This window comes from Jaculus jaculus, chromosome 5, assembly GCF_020740685.1.
Source record: "Jaculus jaculus isolate mJacJac1 chromosome 5, mJacJac1.mat.Y.cur, whole genome shotgun sequence".
In the NCBI taxonomy this organism is placed as follows: Eukaryota; Metazoa; Chordata; class Mammalia; order Rodentia; family Dipodidae; genus Jaculus; species Jaculus jaculus.
The window spans coordinates 98,876,265-98,902,023 of record NC_059106.1 but is presented as its reverse complement, the minus strand read 5'-3'; the positions used below and the strand labels follow the sequence as shown (position 1 = coordinate 98,902,023).

Below are 25,759 nucleotides of genomic sequence, written 5' to 3'. Positions count from 1 at the left end.
CCATTTTGTTACAAGAAAAGTAACTAATACACCTCCAACAACAAAATTCCTGAGTAGTGTGCAAAGGCACTCACGGCATACACATATAATTACTCACTTGCAAAGATCCTCAGATATTAATACACTTCCAACAAAAAAACCCAGTAGTGTGCAAAGGCACGCATGGCATACACATACAGGTGCTCACTTGCAAAGATCCTCAGATGTTTGCTGCTTCAGTCTCTGAAATGACCAATTTGTCGTATCATGTATTTTGATGAACAGTAACAATTTTGGATAATTCCCTTAAAAGAAGTTGAACTTTGCCATTCTTTGGATTTTTACTATACTTCTATACATTTTCAGACTTAAATATTTGTGCCACAACAAAAGGTATATAAATATAATATCATTAAAAAACTTTAAAGTGGGGTTTTTGACTAATCAGTTCCACAATTTACAAGAAGCAAATATCCTTTGAAATATATTCTCATCAGCCACCAGATGGCACAAGGTGTGAGAGTTTGAGTCTGACAGGGTCACCATGCACATGATAACTTGACCTGTAACTTCAAAATAATGTATTTGGAAAAGTGTTCCACCACTCTGACAGCTTAGAGTGATTTTAGCCATATGTAGAAGTGGGTGAATAAGTTGAAACTGACGTGGCCCTACTTTTTCTAAACCTTTGGGTTCTGTAGGGTGTTGGCATTATACAAGGAATTGACTATCAAAGAAACAAAACAAAGCAGTTCTGTAAAAGGAAATAAAAGAGGAAGTCATGTCAGAGCAAAATTAATCTTATATTCTAAGTTGGTTTTCAACTCTTAAAAAAAAAAAAAACACCCTGAAACATGCCTTCAAGAAAAAAATTGTTTGTGCTCCTTCAAATTCTGCTTGATGAAACCTTTGTTTCCTATAATTTATCTTGGACATAAAACAGCAATACAAAACCTTTTCTTTGTTTTGGCCATAAGAAAAGTTGCAGATTTTTTAAAAAGTGGGCAGGGAAGTCTATTTTAAGGACACGAATTTATATGCCAATTCAGAATGAAACATGTTATTCCATTATTTCCATCTGAAAAGAGGTAGCATTCATTGCTGACAGGGAAATAAAAGGATAAAAAATGAAGTAAGTACAAAATACAAGATCTTGGACTGCCCTGAATAAAGCACATAAGTTCATATGCTTTCTCTTATACCTGGAACCGAGAACATACATATACACACGTGATATAAAATGGAAGGGGAGCTATTGGAGAAGAGAAAGTAGGAGAGAGCGGCGGAAGGGGCCAGGAAGGGTAAGGAGTGAATATGGTGCAAGTAGATGGTGCACTTGATTGAGAAAGCCATCATGAAACCCACCACTTTGTCCAGTGAATATACCCTAATAATAATAAAAGAAATTAGACATTATGGAGAAAGATAAAAACTTATGTGACATATAAACTTTAAAAGAGCTACACTAGGGGCTGGAGAGCTGGTTTAGTGGTTAAGTGCTTGCCTATGAAGCCTAAGGACCCCAGTTCGAGGCTCGGTTCCCCAGGACCCACGTTAGCCAGACGCACAAGGGGGCGCATGCGTCTGGAGTTCATTTGCAGTGGCTGGAGGCCCTGGCGTGTCCATTCTCTCTCTCTAATATATATCTGCTTCTTTCTCTCTCTGTCTGTCACTTTTAAACAAATAAATAAAAATAAACAACAAAATTTTTTTTAAAAAGCTACACTATATCTAAGCCATATTTTGGTAAGGACAGTGGAGACAGGTCTAACAGAAGGGTCCTTTACTGTGGCTCATGTCCTGTCTCCATGTTTGGCAGATAATGTATAGCAAAAGATGTTTCCTACCTGGGTCCCTATGAAAGGAAGAACTGCTTTCTGATTATGCTCATGCCTAGAACGAGGTACAAGTTAGTGTTTCCTAGTCCCTTCTAATGACTCAGTAGGCAGCAGGAAGTGGAATAACAGACGTTGCAGTCAGAGAGCCAGGGCAGTCAAGGGACTTGATATTTCTTACTTTATCTTCCACTCTTTAAGATTCTGTAGTTCGTGTTTCTTCAATTTATAATACTTCCCCATGAAATGTGGATCTTCAAGAACTGAAATTAGATTAAATTAGATTGAGAAAGGATCTCTCTGTACATGCTCTAATAATAGTGTAAAGCTAAAAATAAGTCACTTTTCATTAAGTCAACATGCAGCAAAAGCACACACATATAGTTCATGTTACAATGCTCAGAACCTTCCAGTTTTTTTTTCTTTTTTATTAGAACTTGGAAATGTTAAATCTTGTTTGAAATAAGTAGATTGTGACTTGGAAATTGTTTTCATTATAGTGACATTTGTTTACATATCACTTATGTCATTAAATAAAATTAACGAGAGATCATGGTTTTGGATTGAAGTCCTGCACTTGGCCTCAACAGATCAAACACAATGGAACTACTCATGGTAAGTACTGGCAACAAACAGAAATTTAAGCAAGCAGGAAAATCCGCAAGCCAACCATCGCACCCAACCCGAGGGGCCCAGCCTACATGGACAGCATGGTAAAGAAGTCTCTGCCTAAACCCTCCTAAGAGAACCAACCTGCAGCAACGAGCGTAGTCACGTCCGTGCGCCAGTGTTCGCGCTCTGTCCCAGCTGTCCACCACCCCGAAGAAGCGCTCCTCAGGTGAGATGCGATGGCACTCATGCCTCAACAAAAGCCAACTCCACTTTTAAATTTGTTGACATTTTACAATAGTAGGAAAGTAATAAAATAATTCTTATAAAAACCGTAGATGTCACAGTTTAACAAGTTTCTAATTTAGTACTTCAAGTAAAAATTAAATCTCGGGGTTCTATGTAGCATGGTTTCTACTTTTGTTTGTTTCCCTGGTTACTTTGCTTTGTTTTCAGGGCCCTGCCACTTGCCCACACCCCCATGACATGTCTGATGCTTGTCTTTTCCAAAGCAAGAAGCACAGGCTGCCGAGCCTCACCTGGAAGGACCCTTCGCCCTGACAGAAGCGCCGAGCGGTGCGCTGCTGTTGAGAGAGAGCTTCCTCACCAGCTGGCGAGAAGGAGCAGCCGCCTCGCGCTGTGAGCCCTGCAGGTTGTCCTGGCCCCAGCTGTACCCCAGTAGCTTCATTCTCCCCCCAGAGCCAAGCCCTCGGATACTGGACGGGGGCTCTCAAGAAAGCCTTGGCTCTTTCAACCTCTTCTTAGAACCTGACTTTCTAGGATAACCTTCTTCATCCTCCTGGTGGTGAACTTTGTTAATGTCTAGGTATAGGGATTTAGCTCTGTGGTAGAACTCATGTTTGTCAACCCTTGGTGCTCCATCCCCGTACCTCCAAAACCAAAATCTTGGGTCAGTGCACATGGCAAAGATGGAAGGGGAATCACTGCTTCCTCATACACTACCTCCTATCAATTCAGTTCATGTCCGCCTTCGTCGTTTGTGGAAACCACATTATTAGTTTGTGGTTAGTTGAAAGCTTTCTGCCTTCAATCAATCAAATTCATGGAAAATTGACCAATAACAACTATGCCTAAATTTCACCAAAAATATTCTTTTTTGTTCTTTCTTTTTAAGGTAGGGTTTCACCCTAGCCAAGGCTGACCTGGAATTTACTTGGATCATCCTACCTCAGCCTCTGAGCTGGGATTAAAGGCATGAGCCATCACACCTGTCCTTGAAATATTCTTAAGCCAAATCACATGCCCACATTTACTTTTGTATGTCTTTCTGCTACTTAAACCACTTGTGATGCTTTCTCTAGTCTTGCTCTTATCTGGAGGTTCCTTCTCATCAATGGTTAATTTTTCTTTCAACTTGAGATTTGCATCTGACAGAAAATAACCCTTTTTAAAAATCAAATAGTCCTTTTCTTCTGTTAGATAACATGAATTTTTAGTGGCAACTATCCTGTACGGTCTTAAGTTTTTCTTGCCTCAGATACATGCCAGCTATACATATCTATAATCTTAGAGGCCTTACTCATACCCTTTGTTTTGATATTTGAGTATTTCTCCTCCCTTCAATGAACAAATCTGAGCTCTGGAAATTACTATAGCAAACATAGTGGGACTCTTACCATATGCTGTGAATATGTATGGAAGGTATGCCCAGTGAAATTTGGCTACCAACTAAGTCTTCTCATTGAGTCTTCAATTTGCTTAGAAAAATTTAAAATGTAATCTTTTGTGAATGTTATAATTTATATCTTCCATTATGTTTAAAAAACTGCCTTTAGCTGGGCGTGGTGGCGCACGCCTTTAATCCCAGCACTCGGGAGGCAGAGGTAGGAGGATCGCCAAGAGTTCGAGGCCACCCTGAGACTACATAGTGAATTCCAGGTCAGCCTGAGCCAGAGTGAGACCCTACCTCGAAACCCCCCCCCAAAAAAAACTGCTTTTAATACATTTTATGTTTGAATTCATATTGCAGGAAGTCTCTACCTTGTATATTACCCAATCCTAAGTGACACAGTCATCTTTCTCAGTAGTTCCATTGGCCATCTGTCAGTTTCCTTACCAGTTCAGGGGTGAAAATGCCACCATTCTTTCTATAGAACTTTTATTTTAACATTCTTCATATTTTATTTCTGAGTTTTTTCACTCAGCTATCTCCTATCACTTGCTTGTAAAACCCTCAAAAATCTTACCACAATACATATCTTTTTGTCTCTAAGACATAGTCAGTCGTCCTGATATAGATGTTTAGTGAATGAAGCTGATTGGAGGAGGTGGGGGAATGAGGGCAAGGACGATGCAAAGAGGCAGAGAAGGTGTAGCAGTGAAATTCAGCCTAAGCTGTACAAGTTGAAAGTCATTCTTCATTGCCCTCCTTTACTTACTGACAGTTCTATAATGTGTGGTAGAAAAGCACCCTCCCTAATTAGCTTCCATAATATAATTTTCTTTCTCTGTTGTTTTTCTGGAGGATCATAGGATATTGCTTTCATGTTGGACTTGTTTGGGGGCACAAGAGACTGCATCTAGGACCTTGTGCATTGCTCCCTGAGTTTTTTCATGATACATCTCCTGTCCTACCTCTGCAGCAGTTGACATGAGACTCCTCATCTCCTCTGCTGGGACTGCCAAATTCCAGAATACAGTGGCACCAACCTACCTCAGCATGTTTTACTTCCATATGTCATCTCATGTAAACACAGACCAACTTAAAGTAGGCTAGAATGCTTTTTCCCATCAATAGGAATAAAAGATGAAGTTAAAAAAGGTAAGTGACTTGTCAAAAGTAGCACAGGGCGAAGGAGCTGTGTGGTGGTTTGAATTAGGTGTCCCCCATAAACTAATGTGTTCTGAATGCCTAGACCCCAGCTGGTAGCAATTTGGGAAGTAGAACCTTACGGGAGGAGGTGTGCTGCTGGGGGCAGGCTTAGGAGCTTGGCTCACTCCCTGCTGCTGTTTTCCATCTGTGGTGGCAGAGGTGATGTCCAGCCTCTGCTCACACCATGCTCGCCTCAGCCATAATGGAGCTTTACTTCAGAGACTGTGAGCCGGAATAAAAAATGTTCTTCCCACCAGCTGCTTTTGGCCTGGCGCTTTGCCCCAGCAAGGACAAGGTAACTACAAAAAGCTGCTGATTTCTCACATCATGTTCTCTCTTCCCTCCTGTGGCTACACATTGTGGTCACCAAGGGAGCTTTCAGAGCCAACACGTCTCGTCCTGCTCCCTGAGGCCCTGATAGAGCTAGTCTGGGATGTGCCCTTTATGTGGGGACTTTTACAAGCTCCTGGATGGCTCCAGTGAATGTGACAAGCTGACAAGCACTGCACTGGAGGCGGACGCACTGCCTCTTACATCTAAGTGTTTTGGGAGACACTTGTCCTCATTGCAGCAGAATGGAAATCTCCTGGGGTGAGAGCAAGCACCCCGGCACTGCAGCTGCTTGGTTTGTCCTAATGACAGCAAAGGAATGCCCTACAATAGCACAATGGCCTGGGCTCCTTCCTCTGACATAAACCTTTCCACATGGGGTTATATTCTCCCACTGGGAAGCAGTTCCTACAACCATGTGCATGGGTTTGCTGTCTGCCAAGCTTTTTATTTCACATTTTATAGTGATAGGTAGAGAACAGTGGGTTCATTGATGTATTTCTCCACATGACTTCTTATGGTTACAAATGAAAATGACACTTACTGATAAATATATTGCCACACTCAACATTTGAATGTAATTTCTCACTATGCTGAGATAATGTTACCATATTGTAAAGACAGAGAAGTACATGTGAAGGGAGTCAAAGGACGTGGCCCCAATCTCTGAGCCACAGTCTTCTAATTAAGCATCGACACCTGCACAATATGTACGCACTGCACGCTAGTCCTGCTGTAAGAGCTTCACCCCTATGGGGTATGTGCTGCGATTATTCCCACTTTAAAAATGGCATAACTGGGCCAAAGGGGGTAATAAACTTACCAATGTCCCTCAGCTAGCATATGGCAGAGCAATGACTAACTTTAGTGACTTTGGCTAGAAATGTGGCTTCTGTAACCATTGGCTGATACACCAGTGAAGAGCATGGCAGTGCAGAGGCCTGCAGAGAGCATGGGTGGGAAGGATGGGGGGAAGCTGTTGCTAAGCAAAGAGGCAGAGGACGAGTTAGGAAGGAAGGAGAAAAATCAGAGATGTAGGCTGTCATATCAATCAAGAAGAACATAACTGGTCAGGGTTAAGAAAGAAAGTAACTAAAAAGCCATCACTGAATCTGGAAGTCAGAAGTCACCCCTAACCTTAGAACGCAGGGCTTCAGTGGGTGTAGATCTGAGAGCCTACTTGAATCTAACTAATGAAACAGGCTCTTATTGATCCAGTTAAATAAAAAGAGAAAGTTATCCAGTGCTCCATTCTGTTTTCTTGGTCCCCAGTATGTGATGGTAACTGATTTTCCATAGAGGGATTCAATTGAGCAGCCCTGGGCTTAGGTTTTCTACATGAAGTTGTTCTTCATATTTCCTCAGGCTTGGAGGACAACTGTGTTTAGAAATGAAAGGTGCTTTCTGCAGCGAAGCCTTCTTGCTGGAGTGAAGTAGGTAAGTAAACCTCAGCAGATCAAAAACTTCATCTTTTCTTCCTCCAACTGCCTATCCTTCCTTTAGGTTTCTAAACCAACTTTTAGACCAGGGGTCTATACAAAGAGAAAGTGAGCTCATAGTTCTGAGTATACAGTAAAGAGCCAACAGGAAACTTACTCTCTTCCACAGCAGGTCATCAATTAAGATTTGAGATCAAGACAAGCTGAGGCTAAGGAAGAGGTAAACACACCCAAAGGTCCTAGAATAAGGCTAGATCCGCTTACGTGGAGCTCTGGATTGGTCTGTGGCTTGCGATGTAGCTATTCCAGACCATGTCTTATAGTAATCATTAAATGAGATGGTTTTAATTGCCCTGCAAACATAAACAAAATGTAGCCTATAAGTTTGTTTTCAAATATTACAATCAACTTTTCAAATAATATCTCATAACATTAAACTGACCAATTTTCTAATTCTAACAACATTTCTCTCTCTTTTTTTCCCTCTTGAGATAAAGTTTTCTTATGCATCTCAGACATTTCTCAAACTCTATGTAACCCAGGCTATCTTGGAACTTGCCTTCCTCCTGCCTCTGCTTCTGGGTACTGGGTTAACAGGTATGTGCTACTATATCTGGCCCCAATACACATTTAATAAATAAATCCAACACATTAATTTCACTATTGATAAATACATTATAGGAAAAAATCTGTCCAATTCATTTTCTAGGAATAATTAGAAACATGCACCTGTGTATATTATAAAAGCACAGGTTTAAAACATATGCTTTTCATGACACACATTTTAAAAGCATTACATATGTAAACTTTTAAATTCTACAATAAACAGTTTTCTTACACTTTATATAAAATTTTAGTAAAATTACCTTTAGTTCCTCTTTTCTTAATTATATTTTTATTTATTTAGTATTTGAGAGAGAGAGAAAGAGGCAGATAGAGAGAAAGAAATACATGGACACTCCAGGGCCTCCAGACACACCAAATGAACTCCAGGTGAATGCATCACCTTGTGTATCTGGCTTATGTGGGTACTGGGGAATCGAATCTGAGTCTTCTGGCTTTGCTGACAAGCGTCTCAACTGTTAAGCCTTTTCTCTAGCCCATCCTTTTTTTTTTTTTTTAAAGAAAAACATTTTGACTTTATTTATGTGAGAGAAAGAAAGAGGGAGAGAGAGCAAGAGAAAAGAGCATGCACCAGGGCTTCTAGCCACTGCAAACAAACTCCACACACATGCGCCACCTTGTGCATTTGGCTTTTACAGGGTCCTGGGGAATCAAATGGAGGTCTTTTGGCTTTGAAGGCAAATGCCTTAACCCCTAAGCCATATCTCCAGCCCCCATCCTCTTTGTAAAAATATTTTTATTGACTTATTTGCAAGAGAGACAGATAGAGATAAGAGAGACAGACAAGGACAATGGGTGCCAGGGCTCCAGGCCCTGCAAATTAACTCCAGACAAATGTGCCTCTTTGTGCACCTGGCTTACATGGGTACTGGAGAATCAAACAGGGTCCTTGGGCTTTGCAGGCAAGCACCTTAACCACTGATGCATCTCTCCATCTCTTTTCTCCTCTTAATATGAGAAAAGAATAAAAACATTAGAATGGAGATTAGTTTCATTTTCACATTGAATCTGGCCATTATTGAAATGGGGAAAAATCCAACTCTTTTCTATTCTACCTGCTTGTGCTTTTCCCTCCATGTACTATGATTATATTGTAACAGAACAAAGAAGATTATTATAAAGCACTCAATGGACACAGAATATGCCCTTCAAAAACTGTAAACTGTGTCTGCAAGTATTTGCAGTATGAACTTTTTGAACATGGAGATTCTCAGCTCTATAAACAAAATATTTCTTAGAGATAATTTTGAGATGTGTTACAATTAACTGTTTTAGATACTTCAACATCACATGTAATATAGTTTTCAGTTAAAAAAGTACATTAGTTTTATTTTTATAGGTGAATTATAAGTACCTTAAGGTAAATATTTGACTAAATTCTGAAATTAATGGGGCAATATTTAAATTAAGTAACAATTTCAGGCACCTAATTTAATACTCCTATTTTCCAAATGTGCTGTAACTTTTCTAGTGACACTTCAATAGAATCTGACACTCAGTGAAATCACTACCATCACTGCTTTCCGAGCTGCGTGCCGTGTTCGCACTACCAAATAATATACGAAAACTAGCATAACTTTGCCATTGACATGTTTTGGGACTTGGCAGCAGGAGCAACACAATGAAAGGCTGTGCTACATCTCTTTCATGGAAAAGCTCAGGATCGGATTTGCTGTCACAGATCATTCAGCAGAGAACAATGACCCGAGAGGAAGGAAACTGTCAACATACTGTCTTCTGGGGAAAAAAAGACACCACCTTTAGGCACAACAGTCTGTTGTTTTTTGTCTGTTTGATGATGACCCATGACCCTCTCTCCTCCCCAGGGTGTCCTGTTCAATTTCAAACTGTTAGCCCTCAGGGGCTTTCCTCTAGAACAATTATAATATTGCCCTAAGAGGTATAACTTCAGTTATACACAAAGCAGAATACCTTAAATACTTGAGAATATTTGTAATTTTGATTCTATAAAGGCAGAGATGAATGTGAGTCCTAACTGGTCAGTTACCTGACAAGGTGTAAAAGGTGAAGGAATGCTGGGGTCAAATACTCTTCTAAAGCCCAGAAGATGAGCTTTCCTACTAGTTTAACAATTAGTCATGACCTGAAGTGGTGATATGACAGAGAAGTCAGAATGTCCTTTAGGAATCTGACTGAGAACTAGGGAATGAAAAACAGGGATCTGGAATCACATCAACATAGAGGTTGATAGATGAAGCTATGAGAAACCTCCCAGACAGTAAGCATTTTGGAAAGAAAGACCAGACACTAACTTAAAAGCAGCCCGTGAAAGAAAAAGTGAGCCATTAAAGAGAAGAAGCAAATAATGATAGTGCTATTTTAAATAAGCAACATCCATCCCAAAGTCTAATGGTTGAGTGCCTAGCTGCATCTAGTTGGAAACACCCTTTCTGCTAACTAGCTCTTAGCATCACATGTAAGTGTGCAAGGTCCAAAATCAGCTGGCCTGTGTTCAAACTGTCTGGCTCCAGCGCTTATTGACTGTATGACTGAGAATGGTGACTGACATCTCCTCACTTGTTTCTGCATCTCTGAAAGAGGCAGAAACTTCTCAAGCAGCTCCCATGAACACACAGTGACGTGATGCATGATGAGCGCCAAGCGCACAGCTTCTTCCGCACTTGGTGTCATAGGTCTGCGAAAACTGCTTTATAAAGTACCTTACCATTTCTGCTAGACCAACCCCTGGTTACTTTCATACCTTTAAGCTCTTTCCATTGCAGGCTATGATGCTTCTGATCAAATAACATTTCTAAAGCTAATTCTAGAGGATGCAGTGTAAACACATTTGAATGACACATGGGACTGTCCACCACCTGGCCATTTCCAGCCTTTCCTCTCCTAGCCTCTTTCCTACATCCAGTGCTCTTGTCATGTGGGATTCCCACAGAGCCAGAGCTACATTGGTTTTTGTGCAAATGTTTCTACCTGGAGATCTTAGTTCCCCTCTTTGCTTCCATACTCTTACTCATCAGAGTTTGGGGCCAGTTAAAAACAGTCTTATGAAGGTTGCCTTGGGTCTCATAGATTGCTTCCTTAAGAGCTATTGTATTCTTCCACTGCATGTGAAAGCTACAAAGATTGATGCCACATGCCAGCCCTGGCTCTAAATGAGAGTCTGATGGCCTAGAGCTGTCTGGCAGGAACTGAGGTAAAAAGATTGAATCAGAACGAAGCTTCATACAGTTTTTTTAACACAGCACATCCTGGTCTCTGGGAGGGTCAATCCTAACGTTCACCTTCTTGACTGCCTTATTGCTCCAGCTCCTTTAAGCGTCTATATACATTTCAGAGCCAGCCTATAACTTTCTAGAAAAAATATCCTGACAGTATTTTTAGTTGTATTGAATAATTTCAGATGAATTGACATTATAATAAAATGGTGTCTTTCCCACCCACAAATGATGAATGTTTCTTCTTGTTTAGGACTTTACATTTTTCTCTCAGAAATACTTTGTGGATTTCAGTGTAGATATCTTACAGATTTTTTGCACATTTTTGCTTGAGTATGTGTAGTGTGGTGTGTGGTGTGGCATTTGTGGTGTCTGCACATCTATGTGTCCTTGCAGCGCTACAGGAACATGCCTGCAGCAGACTGTGCTCACATCTGGTGGACTGGAGCAGAGCGTCATCTGCTATTCCTCTCCATCACTCTTCTGCCTAATCTTTTTTTGCTTGCCATATTTTCATGAGCTCCAATTATTCTCCCATACCAGACTAGAGTTACAGACATTCATGGTCATGCCCAGCTATTTATGTGGGTCCTAGGGATTGAACTTGAAAGGTTCTCAGGCCTCCTCAGGACCTCATGCTTGCACAGGAAGTGTTCTTAATCCCCAAGCCATCTTTCCAGTCCTACATTTTGGTCAGACTTTGATACTGTTATACTTGACACTTAAAAATTCCATTTTGGTACTGGGCATGGTGGTGTGCATGCCTTTAAGCACTTGGGAGGCAGTAGTAAGAGGATTGCTGTGAGTTTGAGGCCAGCCTGGGACTACAGAATGAGTTACCTGGGTTAGAGTGAGACCCTGCCTTGGAAAAACAAACAAACAAACAAATTTTATTTGGGTTGGTCTTGCCAGCTCTCAGCAAGCAAGATTGGGTTACACAGATGCTATCTTAAATGTTCTTCTTATTTTCTATTTCTTAATTTTGCATATATAGAAATATAGCTAGTTTTAAAATATGTCTGTGGTCATAGTTGTTCAATTTATTATTATTTATTATTTAGCTAATCTCTACTGCACATCATTTATAAATTAAACTTTACCATGTACATGTTTAGGAAACACACACACACATATAGGGCTTGGCAGTGACTGTAATTTTAGCATCTATTGGAGGTCTGGCAACATACTGTCCATGGATCAGCAGGGTCTACTGTGCTTAGTAGGCTGTGGGAAATATTGTTTCTCACATTACCATATTTTTGTGTGTGAACTCCCTTTGCCTAGAAAGCCCTGCTCCCCTAGTCTATAGGAGAGTTCCTATTCCAATTTTAGAAATCACTTCCAGCCTCAGCTCCTAGGATGGGCTGGTCTCTCCATGTTTCCTGGCACCCACTGGCAAGCTTGAGTAAGCTACTTCTCCTCTACAGTCTCTCAGAATCCTCCTTTTACATCTGCTGTAACACTTGTTCTACTGTATTTCCACAACACAGCAACAAATAGACACAGCCCAATAAACATTTGATAGCACCTAAAAGAAAGAGGTGGCTCCAAAGACAGATGGCTTGATAAAAACATAAACATTTCTAAAGGGAGATTAGAAGACAAAATTGAAACAAGCCATAGTCTCTGCTCAATATGACTTATTTTTGTATGATTCAATCTTATCTTGGCACTCTGCAAATCCCTCGTGAGCCCTGCTACTGATATGTGTCCCATGACCCTCTGGCATGTGGTGGAAGATGCTTCCTACATTGATGCTGTGGGTCCAACAGTAGCCCTACTTCCTGCTGTGTTTCTCATTGAGAAGATATCTCCCACCTAGGACATAAGTTTTATGAGGTTAGGATCACACATTACTCCGGGGTGTACCTCCAATACTGGCCAAAGGAACATACTCAATGAATGTATTTTAAAGACATGAATAAACTTCCTGTTCTCCAAGGGGCTAAAACCTGTCCCATCACTGGTGAATGGTTCCATATAAGCCACATGCAAACATAGCATCTGGTCAATGCAAAAAAAATTGACTGATTTTCCCTGCTTATGCTTTGCCCATTGTTCACACCCCACCTGAGTGTTGTTAGGTTGCAGATTCATGAGCTCTGCATCTGAATACATTTCTACAGCCGGGTATGTTGTTCCAGCTTATGAAGCAATGCAAAGCCTAAGCCTATAGTAGGAGGCTATCACAGTGCTAAGTGCAGCATGTGTCTGAATAATCTCTACAAGATATCACTGTGAGCATACTGTTTATGGGCTGGAGATATGGCTTAGCAGTTAAAGCATTACCTGCAAAGCCAAAGGACCCAGATTCAATTCCCTAGGACCCATGCAAGCCAGATGCACAAAGTGGTGTATGTGTCTGGAGTTTGTTTACAGCAGCTAGAGGCCTTGGCCCACCCATATTCTCTCTATGTCCCTCTCCCTCTTTCTCGCTTTCAAATAAATAAATAAAAATGAAAACAAAAAATTGAAAGCTAGACATAGTTGAACTCTACATCAGAATACCTAGGGAAACATTAGAATCCACAGGAGCATGGCAAGTTGTAGGCTAATACCTATCAGAAACATCACACACGACTGTGGCTCCAGTGGAATTCCACCTGCTGGCTTCTCTAGAGAATTCAGGATGGGCAGAGTGAACTAGAGAGGGCAGACCTGATTCTGTCATCTGCTCTTGGTTCGCTGATGCTGGAACCACAGATGGGCTTTTGGTCAGTCACACTGCATGTTAACTCTTGCTGGTGCTGTGTCTTTATGATTGCTGTGGAAAGAACTTTTGATATTCCAGGCGAGGTAATGCTTTACAGGTGATAAAACATCACCTATGTATTAGCCAGTCATTTATTATGGCACAGTTTATGCCAGGATGCTACAGTGCTTTGCAGCACACTGACATTTTGAACAGCCAGCAATGCTTTTACCTCACCCCAGTCAAGCGGGCTATTCACTATATTGTAATTATCTTCCTGCAATTTCTCAGCAGTTTCACAAAAAAAAAAAAGCCACTGAAGTTGTCTAATTTTGCTCATGTTTCATACAAGGCCAGTCAAGGACAGCTGAGCTAGGTTGAGCACTATTTCTATGCTAGACAACTGGTTAAAACTGATGGAAAAGTTAAGAGTGAGTGATATAGAACAGCACCTGAGACTATAGAACTAACCCTGTGTGGGTGCTCAAAGCCCAACAGATGCTGCATTGTCGGGTCTCTTAAATGGGAAAATGGATTCAGCCCTAAGTCCATTCATTTCCTGCCTGACATTCTCTTTTCCCAAAATACTTGGTCTTTTGTGGTCCACACTGGTTTGGTCATTCTACTTAAAATACATATTTTTCTTTTTTCAAAAATAAAAATAAAAGAATAGGCCAGTTCATTTTATATGCATTCGAATTTAATAGAAAGAATTTAATAATTTTATATATCCTTTTAAAAACATTTAGTGTTAGAGAAATATCTACTTTCCTTTTTTAAATTTAAATATAAAAATTTAATTACTATAAAAATATAAACAGTATTAGTCAATATTTGGTTTGGTACATAAATTTACAGAGAAGTCTATAAAGAATGACTTACCTGGTAAGTTTATGTGGCTTTTCATATAACTTTGGCATGGCACTCACTGTAAACAGAAAATATGAAAGAATTCTGGTTTACTTGGTTTAGCTTGAATATATGGCATTACATACACTCTTTCCAAAGACTCAATAAAATGGTAATAAAGGAATAAAAGAATGGTATAAAACCTCAATGAAGCAAAATAAAGACAACAAGAAAAAATTTTCAAGATGGAAAGCAGATGTCAAGTGAAAACTATCTGAACAGACCCAGGAAACCCTAAACCTAAGCAGAGATTAGGGAGGTCAGTGTAAGGAAAGCAGCCATGAGCTCCAGAACCCGAGAAGCAGTGCAGGACCCAATAGTGCCAGTCAACCCTGAAAGGAGGGCCAAGCATCAGAGCACAGTCCACACTTACTACCACCTCCTGTGGGACACGTGAGTCCCCTGCCCAGGTGGAAGGGATAATGCTCAATCTCCAGAGGAACTGAGGCAGGAAGACTCAGGACTAAAGGACACAGAAAAGGAATATGGTAAGGGACAGAAAATGGAATAAATCACATGGAGCAGCAAGATTCCTGACCCCTCTTCCCAGTGTCCATCTATGAGTCCCTCCCTCCTCCTTCCCTTCTTTTTGTTTTTTTCATAAGAAGGGAAGATTTCTCTCAGGGAAAATAATCAAGACTAACTAAATGGCTAGGTTTCCACTAAATAATTCAATAATGAAACTACTGAGATCTCAAACATACCTTCAAGTTTCAGGGTACTCTCCTCATTTGATTTCTTCTATAATTTTTTTCCTTTCCATATTCTTTGCTGCCCATTCTAGTTCTCCTATGATTTTTGATTCCACTGACCTGATCCCCTAGTTTAAAAATGAATTCTTGCTCCTCCATGAGTCAACATCATTACAGTTTTATATGTTCTAGGAGATAGTTTTTAGGAAAATGTGTTTCTGTTTCCTATTTTCTCCTCATGTATTTGTTTAGAATGTTGGTTTTTATTAAAGTGCCTTTGTTGAGCTTTTTAGTCATCTTTGTTTCTTTATATGATGGAAATGTAATGATTAGTCTTACTGAAGAGACGGGAAGTTCTGAGTACAGAAATGTGAAGACTAAGAGTCTGAGATTTCAATAGTTTAATAAATTCACGGTGCAAGGGGTGAGGGAAACAGCAGGATACAATAAGAAGCATTATCAAGAAATTTTGGGTATCTGAGAATGATGAGATGATTTTAAAAGTTTCTGGAAGGAAAGCACAAGTTCTGTGTGAGGAACTGGACATGTGAATCACTAGGAGGAAGGTGAGCCTGCTTTTACATTTCTGAAAGAAGATAATTTCCAAACTAAGACCTAGCCAAACCTTGAGCACTTGAGAGTAGAATAATTGCCTTTTACACATGTAAAGTCATGAAGATTCAGCTTCTCTGTCCTAGGAAGACCTTGGGATATGCTGTCCAATAAACAGAAAGCATGAAACAGCCATGAGGAAGAGGAGAGATCTAGATCTGGCCAGGCTCTTGGCCAGCAGCAGGAAAAAGCATCCTCATGCCTGTGGCCGAGATGCCCATGTAGGAGCAAAGGAAGAGGGCACATGTCACAGGGTGGAAGTGTCTAGAATAATAGCAATCACTTCCGGGTAAGATAGCAGACTGGAGACTGCTTCTCTGAGAGTTGGTTAAGATGAGAATCATAATAAGGAAAGATGGGCTTTGTCAAGAAGGAAACAATCTTTGGAAAGCCATGAAAGGAGTGAAAAGACAATGGAAGAGAGAGGTAGGCAAGACAAATACAGTGAGGGGCCATCGACGCTGCTTCCGAAGGTCAGCCAGAAGAAAACTGGGAACTCCTGGCCTCAGGTCAAGTCCCAGCACCCATGAGCTCAACGCCTGCCACAGGTGTTGGAACGACAATGAATGACTGGGTTAGCAGAGGAGAGAGATACTATATTGTCATGATACACAAGTGGAGGCAAAGATCAGGTACCATTTTGAGGATCTACCATTAAATACTGAGCTAAGAACATTTCTGTCACCCCTCCAAAGCTCAGGGAGCACTGAGCAAGATGGGGTAGAAAGAATGTCAGAGCTGAGGCATGGAGAGGAGTGTTGTGGAAGGCTGTCTTTACGGACTTCTGTGGCGGTGGCACTCATGAACTCACAGCAGCTGCGCTTCTCTGCACAAGACTAGGCCTAGCATTCCATCATGGATGGTGGAAGCATTCTTGGTGAGGTGAGGCCACTGCTGCCAGAAAGCTCTTAGAAATGATAGACACTCAAGCTGGGTGTGGTGGTGCCCCAGCACTTGGGAGGCAGAGGTAGGAGGATTGCCATGAGTTCGAGGCCACCCTGAGACTCCATAGTGCATCCCAGGTCAGCCTGGGCTAGAGTGAGACCCTAGCTCAAAAAAAAAAAAAAAAAACATGAAAAGAAAAGAAATGATAGACACTTTCAGAAATGTAGCAGTACACAAAATTGCCATACAAAAATCAGTAGATTTTCTACATTTCAGTAATCGACTCACTGAATAAAAAAGAATACAGGGAAAACATCTCATTCACAATTGCTTTTGAAATGTCTAGAAATACCCAGATGTGGTGGTGCATGGCTTTAATCCCAGCCTTGGGAGACAGAGGTAGGAGGATTGCCAGATCACCATGAGTTCAAGGCCTCCCTGAGACTACAGAGTGAATTCCAGGTCAGCTTGGACTACAACAAGACCCTACCTTGAAAAAAGAAACCAATGAAGACACTAGTGGATTGAAAGACCTCCCATCTTGTGGGTGGGCAGAATCAGTATGATAAAAATGGCAATATCAGCTGGGCATGGTGGTGCTCGCCTTTAATCCCAGCACTAGGGAGGCAGAGGTAAAAGGATCACTGTTTGAGGCCACCCTGAGACTACCTAGTGAATTACAGGTCAGCTTGGTCTAGGGTGAGACCCTACTTTGAAAAAAAAAAAAAAAAAAAGGCAATATCATCAAAGGCTATGTCCAGATTCATTGCAGTTCCCATCAAAATTCTAACATTCTTCACAAAACTAAAAAAAAAAAACCCTAAAGCTAAAAGTTATTGCACAAAATATCCTGAGTCTAAAACAATCTTTTGCAGAAAGAGAATGTTGGAGATATCATAATGTTTGATCTCAAATTATATTACAGAACTATAGTAATAAAATCAGCTTGGTCCTGGTACAAAAAGAGACATATAGGCCAATGGAGTAGAATATGGGAATCAGAAGTATGTTACACCTACATAATTTTGACAAAGCTATGAAAAACATGCATTGGGAAAAGTAACAGCCTCTTCAACAAATTGTGCTGGGAAACCTGGATTTCTACATGTGCTAGATTCTACATGAAGCTAGATTCATATCCCTTAACCTACTCATGAATCAGTTCAAGAAGGATAAGAGACTTTAATATAAGACTTGAACTGATACAGAAAAACATATGAAAAACACTTCCAGATATGGGAATAGGCAAAGATTTTCTGAATAGAGCCCCAAAATATAGGAACTCATCCCAAGAATTGACAAATAGGACTGACTGCATGAAAACAAAGAGCATCTTCACAGAAATGGACATGATCCCCAGAGGAAGAGAGGCCTGCAGGATAGGAAAAGTTTGCCAATTACGCATTAGACAGGGACTAATACTGGGGTATAAAAAGCTGCAAAAATTAAACATCACAGCATCAAATCCCTGAATCAATAAACAGGCTTCTGAACCAAATAGATGTTCTCAAAAGAATAAATACAAATAGCCAGTAAATACTTGAACAAATTTTCAACATCTTTAGTCATCAGGGAAATTAAAATTTAAACTGCTTTTAAATTTGATCCCACTCCATTCAGAATGGCTACCATACAGAAAAAATGACGACAACTGGTAGTGTGAATGTGAGGGAAGAAGAAACTTAGGGGAAGGATAGATGATAGATTTACAGAGACAAGGAATTAAGCCATTTATAGAAGAAAAAAAGATATTCATGTCTCAACTGTGATGCACAGGATGAGCTAAGAGAAATGTGGGTGTGAATAGAAGCAGGAGACCTATTTTTGTAGTTTATAAGATGGAATCTACAAATAACATTTAACACTGAAAAATCTCAGAAACACCAGCGCAGAGAAAGCTCAGCCCCCTGTCAAAAGAAATGCTGAGTGTTATGAGCTGTTGCTGCCGCCAGGTGGCAGTACACACAGATTGAAAAGATTAGTCTTCTAAGGTTGCTGCATTCCATTAAAAACCTCACCCAGTCCATCATGGATAAGAGAGTCATGTGGGGGAGGGATAGTGTGTAAAATGGTCAAAGACAAAATAAGAATTTTTTAAAAAAACAAGTCCTTCAAACTTTGTCCTTCAAAGTTATAATAAACTCATTCTTTTTTAAAAAATATTTTTATTAGCTATGGACATAATTAGTATGTAAACAACACATGTTGGTACCATCCTTTCCCTCATCCCTGCCCCTTTTCCGAAGAGGACCTCTTCCTTGGGGATGCAGGTCAACCCCAAAGGGATTGTAGGTCATATATTGTGGAGACAGCAGTCAGTTATGGGGGAGAGGCAATGTCTCTATGCATAATATCCCAACTTGGGGCACTAACAATCTTTCCACACCTCTTCTGCAAAATTCCCTGAGCCATGATGGGTGCATTTTAAGTCTGCTTAAGTGATGGGCTTTTTGGAGCCTCTGGATCTCTGCTTTGGTAGGTGTTGAGTGTCTTCAGTATCTATTTCCTTCACCCTTCTGCAGGTTCACTGAGAAAGCAGCACTCTTGCTCATTTTTCCAGTTCCTCTGTGGGTTCAGCTGAGACTGGGGTGTGGTGCACTGGGCCGTTTATTGCCTGCGGTCCTGCTCCCATCTGAAAAAATGAAGCAGAATCTCCAACAACGAGTGAAGTCAGCACCAGTTAAATGGGATAATCATTATTAATTTAGAGAGAATTTAAAGGGTGTAGATTCTCTTATAGCCCAAGATTAGTGGGAGCTTGACATTGGAAAGCAAAATTGTTATCTGGATATGATTCTGACTTGTTTCCCATTTCCAGATATGGTTTCCTTTCCACTGAGCAGATCCAATCCAAGAGCAGTTGGTTTCCCACCATGGCTGTGTGCCACTATTGCACTTGTGTGAGCATCACATTAGGTTGTTTGCTTCTAAATCACTTAGACTTTGAGTTGCTGAGACAAATGTTGTCCACTTTCCCCTGGTAGCTCAGGTAGAGCCTTCCAGCATGAAATGGGTTAATTGTCTGGGGACTGTCTCTCTGCCAGATTCCAAGCAGGTCTCTCCAAGGTCTGAGCAGGCAGCATATGGTGTCTTCAGCAGTAGGGTCTTCCCATTAGCATCTGGTGGGTAATCAAGTGCACTGACAGAAGTCTGTCTTGTTTGTTTTGGGAGACCTTGTAGGTCTCTCTGATCAATAGCTCATTGTGGATGTTAACCATGTCTTTGTGCAGGGAATTACAGGCCAGTGCCAAGGAAAAGACAAAAGAAAAGGACAAAAAGAGAGAGAGGGAGAGAAACAGGAGAAATTTCAGGATTTAAGCTTCATCTCATCCTCTCCAGGGCATTTCAATTCAAGTGCTACCCGTAAGGTCCTCTTGAAGGTTCAACCTCTTAGTCTAACTTCCAGGATATAGGATTCTATGGTATGAGTTCAATTTGGGTTCAGTTTTCTGTCCTCCCCCACACTTTTCCTTTCCCCAAGCTCTACACTCTCTATTGTCAAGATGCCATTCAGATATGTCAGCAACTCAGGCTGGTCTAGGTTAGGAACTGCAGATGAGTGAGACCATGTGACAATTGTCATTTTGTGATTGCGTGAGTTCACTTAGTATGATGTGTTCCAAGTCTGACCATTTTTCTACAAATGTCATTGTGTCATTTTTCTCTTAGTGCTGAGTAGAATTGCATCATGTAGATATACCTACTACATCCTGGTTATCCATTCATCCACTGATGGGCACCTGGGCTGATTCCAGTTCTTAGCTACTATCAATTGAACAGCTACAAACATGTTTGAGCAAATATCTCTGAACTGAGATGTGGAGCTTTTAGGGTAAATTCCCAGTAAGGGAATTTTGTAACTTTGTATTCATCCTTTTCAGGAGTCTCCATATTGATTTCCATACTGATTGTACCAGCTTACATTCCCACCAACAGTGAATGAGTGTCTTATTTCTCTACATCTTTGCCAACATTTGTTTTCATTTACTTATTTTATTTATTTGAGAGAGAGAGGCAGATAGACAGAGAGAATGGGTGCACCAGGGCTTTCATCCTCTGCAAACAAACTCCAGACACATGTGCCACCTTGTGCAACTGGCTTACACGGGCCCTGGGGAATCGAATGCAGGTCATTTGGCTTTGTAGGCAAGTGCCTTAACCACTAAGCCATCTCTCCAGCCCCTCATTTGATTTTTTTAATCTTTGTTATCTTTACTGGGGTAAGGTGAAATCTTATAGTTGTTTTAATTTGAATTTCCCTAATGGTTTGCGATGTTGAACATTTTCTTTTTTTTTTAATTTTTTTAAAAATTTTTATTTATTTATTTATTTGAAAGCGACAGACTCAGAGAGAAAGACAGATAGAGGGAGAGAGAGAATGGGCGCGCCAGGGCTTCCAGCCTCTGCAAACGAACTCCAGACGCGTGCGCCCCCTTGTGCATCTGGCTAACGTGGGACCTGGGGAACCGAGCCTTGAACCGGGGTCCTTAGGCTTCACAGGCCAGTGCTTAACCGCTAAGCCATCTCTCCAACCCTGAACATTTTCTTAAGTGTACGTTAGCCATTTGTAATTCTTCCTCTGTGAACTCCCTATTTAGTTCTCTGCCCCACTTTTGGAGTGGTCTGTTTGATTTTTTTTTATTGTTTAGCTTTTTTAGTTCTTTGTAGATTCCAAATATTAGGCTTCTGTCAGTGGTATAGCTGGCGAAGATTTTCTCCTATTCAGTGGGTAATCTATTGGCTCTGCTTATGGTATGTTTCTTTGTGCAAAAGCTTTTTAGCTTCATGAGATCCCATTAGTTGAGTGCTTGTTTAATTTCCTTGGCTACTGTGGTTTTGTTCAGGAAGTCTTTTCCCAGTCTATATTGTAGAGAGTGACTCCTATTTTTTTTTTCTTGCAGTAGTTGAAGAGTTCCAGGGATTATATTGAGGTATTTAATCCATCTGTACTTGATTTTTGTGCATGGCTAAATAAGTGGATCTAATTTCATTTTTCTACATATGGTCATCCAATTTGTCCAATACCATTTGTTGAAGATGGTGTCTTTTCTCAAGTCTACATTGCTGGCAACTTTGTCAAAGATCAAGTAGCTGTAGTTACTTGACCTAAGGTCTGGGTCTTCAATTCTGTTCTATTGGTCTATGTTTTTATTCCAGCACCATGCTGTTTTTGACACTATGGCTTTGTAGTATACCTTTATATCAGGTGTGGTAATATCTCTAGAGGTGTTTTTTTCTTTCTTTTTTTTTTTGCTGAGGATATGTTTGGATATCTGAAGCCTGCTGTCATTCCATATGAATTTTGAGATCAGTTTTCAATCTCTGTGAAGAATGATGCTGGTATTTTTATTGGTATTGTGTTAAAACTGTATATTGCTTTTGGTAGAATTGTCATTTTCATAATATTAATTATACCTATGCAAGAGCATGTGATGTCTTTCCATCTTCTCAAATCCTCCTTGATTTCTTTCTGGAGGCTTTTTTTTTTTTTTTTTTGAGGTAGGGTCTCTCTCTAGCCTAGGCTGACCTGGAATTCACTATGGAGTGTGGCCTTGGACTCACCACACTCCTCCTACCTCTGCCTCCCAAGTGCTGGGATTATAGGCGTGTGCCACCATGCCCAGCTTCTTTCTGGAGTTTTTTAATGTTTTCATTATATGGGTTTTTCATATCCTTGGTTAGTGTTATTCTAAAGTATTTAATTTTTTGTTGTTATTGAAAATGGGACAGCTTCACTGTTTTTTTTTTCCTCTGTACATTTGTCCTTTGCATATAGAAAAGCTATTGGGTTTTGTGAATTGATCTTGTATCCTGCTACTTTACTGAAGGAATTAATCACCTTTAAGAAGTTTTGGGATGGAGACTTTAGGGTCACTTACATATAGGATCATGTCATCTGAAAATAGGGCTTACTTGATTTCTTCCTTTCCAATTTGAATTCCTTTGATTTCTTTTTCCTGTCTTGTTGCTTGGGCTTGTACTTCCAGTACTATGTTGAAGAGCAATAGTGAGAGTAGCCACTTCTGTCTTGTTTCCCATCTCAGTGGGAACTCCTTGAGCCTTTCCCCATTAAGTATTATTTAGGCTTTAGGAGCTTTATATATAGTCATTATTGTGTTGAGAAGTAAACCCTCCACACCTGTTCTTTCCAGTGTTTTGATCATGAAATAGTATCGTATTTTGTCAGAGGTCTTCTCTGCATCAATTGAGATGATCATATGGTCCTTATGGTTAAGTTTATTTATGTGGTGTATTACACTGACCAATTTTCATATATTGAACCATCCCTGGGATGAAGCCTACTTGGTCAAAGTGGATAATGCTTTTGATGTGTTGTTGAATTTGGTTTGCAAGGAATTTTTTCAGGATCTTTGCATCTAAGTTCATCAGGGATATAGGTCTATAGTTTTCTCTTCTTGTTGTATCTCTGTCTGGTTTTGGTATTACAGTGATTCTAGCTTCATGAAAAGAGTTGGGGAGGACTCCCTGGTCTCTCATTACATGAAACAGTTTGAGAAAAATTGGTTTCAGTTCTTCAATGAAAGTCTGATAGAATTTGGCTAATAAGCTATCCATTCCTGGATGTTTCTTTTGGGGGAGGTTTTTGATTACCTTCTCAATCTGCAGGGATGTGATAGGTTTGTAGAGGAGATCAATCTGCTCTGGGTTTAGTTTTGGTAGTTGGTATGTGTCTAGGAATTCATCTATTTCTTCCAGATTCAATTTTGTGGTGTAGAGGTTTTGAAAGTGTGCCCTGATGATTCTTTCAAATTCATTGATGTCTGTAGTGATTTTTCCTTTTTCATATCTGATTTTATTAATTTGAAGCATCTCTTTTTTTGGCTTGACCAAATTGGCCAAGGGCTTATCAATCTTGTTTATTTTTTCAAGAATCAGCTCTTCATCAAATTTTTAAATTGTTTCCTTAGTTTCCAATTCACTAATTTCTGCTCTAATCTTGATTATTTCCATCTGGAGCTCTTTGAGTTGGATTTTTCTTGATTTTCTAGTGCCTTTGGGTGGGCAGCTAGATTATTAATTTTGGATCTCTCTGTCTTTGTAATGAAGGCATTTAGGGATATGAATTTTCTCCTTATGACTGCCTTCATTGTGTCCCATAAGTTTTGGTAGGTTGTATTTTCAATACTATTTGATTCTAGAAATTTTACAATTTCTTTTTTAATTTCTTCCATGACCCATTTTTTTCCAGCCCAATATTATCTTTATTTATATATTTTTAAATTTTTATTAGCATTTTCCATGATTATAAAAAAATATTTCATGGAAATTCCCTCCCCCGCCACACTTTCCCCTTTGAAATTCCATTCTCCATCATATTACCTCCCCATCTCAATCATTGTACTTACATATATACAATATCAACCTATTAAGTACCCTCCTCCCTTCCTTTCTCTTCCCTTTATGTCAACTTTTTAACTTACTGGCCTCTGCTACTAAGTATTTTCATTCTCATGCAGAAGCCCAATCATCTGTAGCTAGGATCCACATATGAGAGAGAACATGTGGTGCTTGGCTTTCTGGGCCTGGGTTACCTCACTTAGTATAATCCTTTCCAGGTCCATCCATTTTTCTGCAAATTTCATAACTTCATTTTTCTTTACTGCTGAGTAGAACTCCATTGTATAAATGTGCCACATCTTCATTATCCACTCATCAGTTGAGGGACATCTAGGCTGGTTCCATTTCCCAGCTATTATAAATTGAGCAGCAATAAACATGGTTGAGCACGTACTTCTAAGGAAATGAGATGATTCCTTCAGATATATGCCTAGGAGTGCTATAGCTGGCATGACCCATTTTTTAAAAGTGTGTTGTTTAGTCTCCAGGAGTTGGTGGTGTTCTTGATGTGTCTCTTATTGTTACTGTGTAGCTTTAAAGCATTGTGATATGACATGATGCAGAAAATTACTATAATTTTCCTGACTTTATGGAGGCATTGTTTATGGCCTAATATATGGTCAATTTTGGAGAATGTTCCATGGGCTGCTGAAAAGAATGTGTATTCTGTAGAGCTGGAGTGGAAAGTTCTACAGATGTCCACTAGGTCTAATTGATCTATGGTGCTGTTGAGCTCTATTATTTCCCTATTGATTTTCTTCTTGGATGATCTCTCTGTTGATGATATTGTATATTGAAGTATTGAAGTCTCCAACTATGATGGTGTTGGTATTTATTTCTGTTTTATTGTTGAGTAGATTTTGTTTTATAAACTATGGTGCACCTATGTTTGGTGCATATAGATATTTGGTTGTGATGTGCTTGTGTTGGATCATAGAGTTGACATTTTTCATGGAAAGTTTTCCTTTCACCATCTATTATGAGGGATACTTTTGCTGGGTAGAGTAGCTTCGGTTGGGAGCCATAAGTTTTTAGACTTTGAAGTGTTCCATTGCAGGTTCTTCTGGCTTTCAGGGTTTCCACTGAGAAATCTGTTATAATTCTGATGGGATGCCTTTGTATGTTTTGAGTTGTTTCTCTCTTGCTGCTTTTAACACTCTCCTTTTGTTTTCATTGTTAAGAGTTTTAACTGTGATGTGCCTTGTAGAGTTTCTTCTTTGGTCCTGTCTGCTTGGTGTCCTGTGGGCTTCTTATATCTGGATGGGCCTCTCTTTTGAGAGATTTGGAAAATTTTCTTCAATAATTTTGTTGAATATTTTCTCTATGCTTCTGGCCTGAATTTCCTCTCTTTCTGATATACCTATGATCTGGATGCTTGGTCATTTTAGGGTATCCCACAGTTCCCTCATATTCTTTTTATTTGATTTTTGGAAGTTAGCAACCTTTGAACTCCCATTGAATTTCTTCTGTCTTGTTTTCCAGGTCACAGGTTCTGTATTCCACATGAATAACTCTATTCTAGAGAGCTTTTTATAGTTTCTATTTGATTTTCATTTTCTGTGGTATTATTTTGCATCGTGTCCATCTCTTTTTTTTTAAATTTTTATTTATTTATTTATTTGAGAGCGACAGACACAGAGAGAAAGACAGATAGAGGAGAGAGAGAGAATGGGCGCGCCAGGGCTTCCAGCCTCTGCAAACGAACTCCAGACACGTGCGCCCCCTTGTGCATCTGGCTAACGTGGGACCTGGGGAACCGAGCCTCGA

General features: G+C 40.0%; 1 protein-coding gene across 1 annotated transcript in view; it reads right to left on the bottom strand.

Annotated features, from left to right (window-relative positions):
• Positions 1-1,991: 1,991 nt before the first annotated feature.
• Ube2u (ubiquitin conjugating enzyme E2 U) overlaps positions 1,992-25,759 on the bottom strand; it is a 50,151-nt gene continuing 26,383 nt past the window's right edge. Inside the window, exons 7-10 of the mRNA XM_045149155.1 lie at positions 14,818-14,907; positions 14,418-14,463; positions 7,290-7,378; positions 1,992-2,077 (exon numbers count right to left, since the gene is read on the bottom strand). Of these exons, the coding sequence (XP_045005090.1) occupies positions 1,992-2,077; positions 7,290-7,378; positions 14,418-14,463; positions 14,818-14,907 (311 nt within the window). The remainder of the gene's footprint in view (positions 2,078-7,289; positions 7,379-14,417; positions 14,464-14,817; positions 14,908-25,759) is intronic.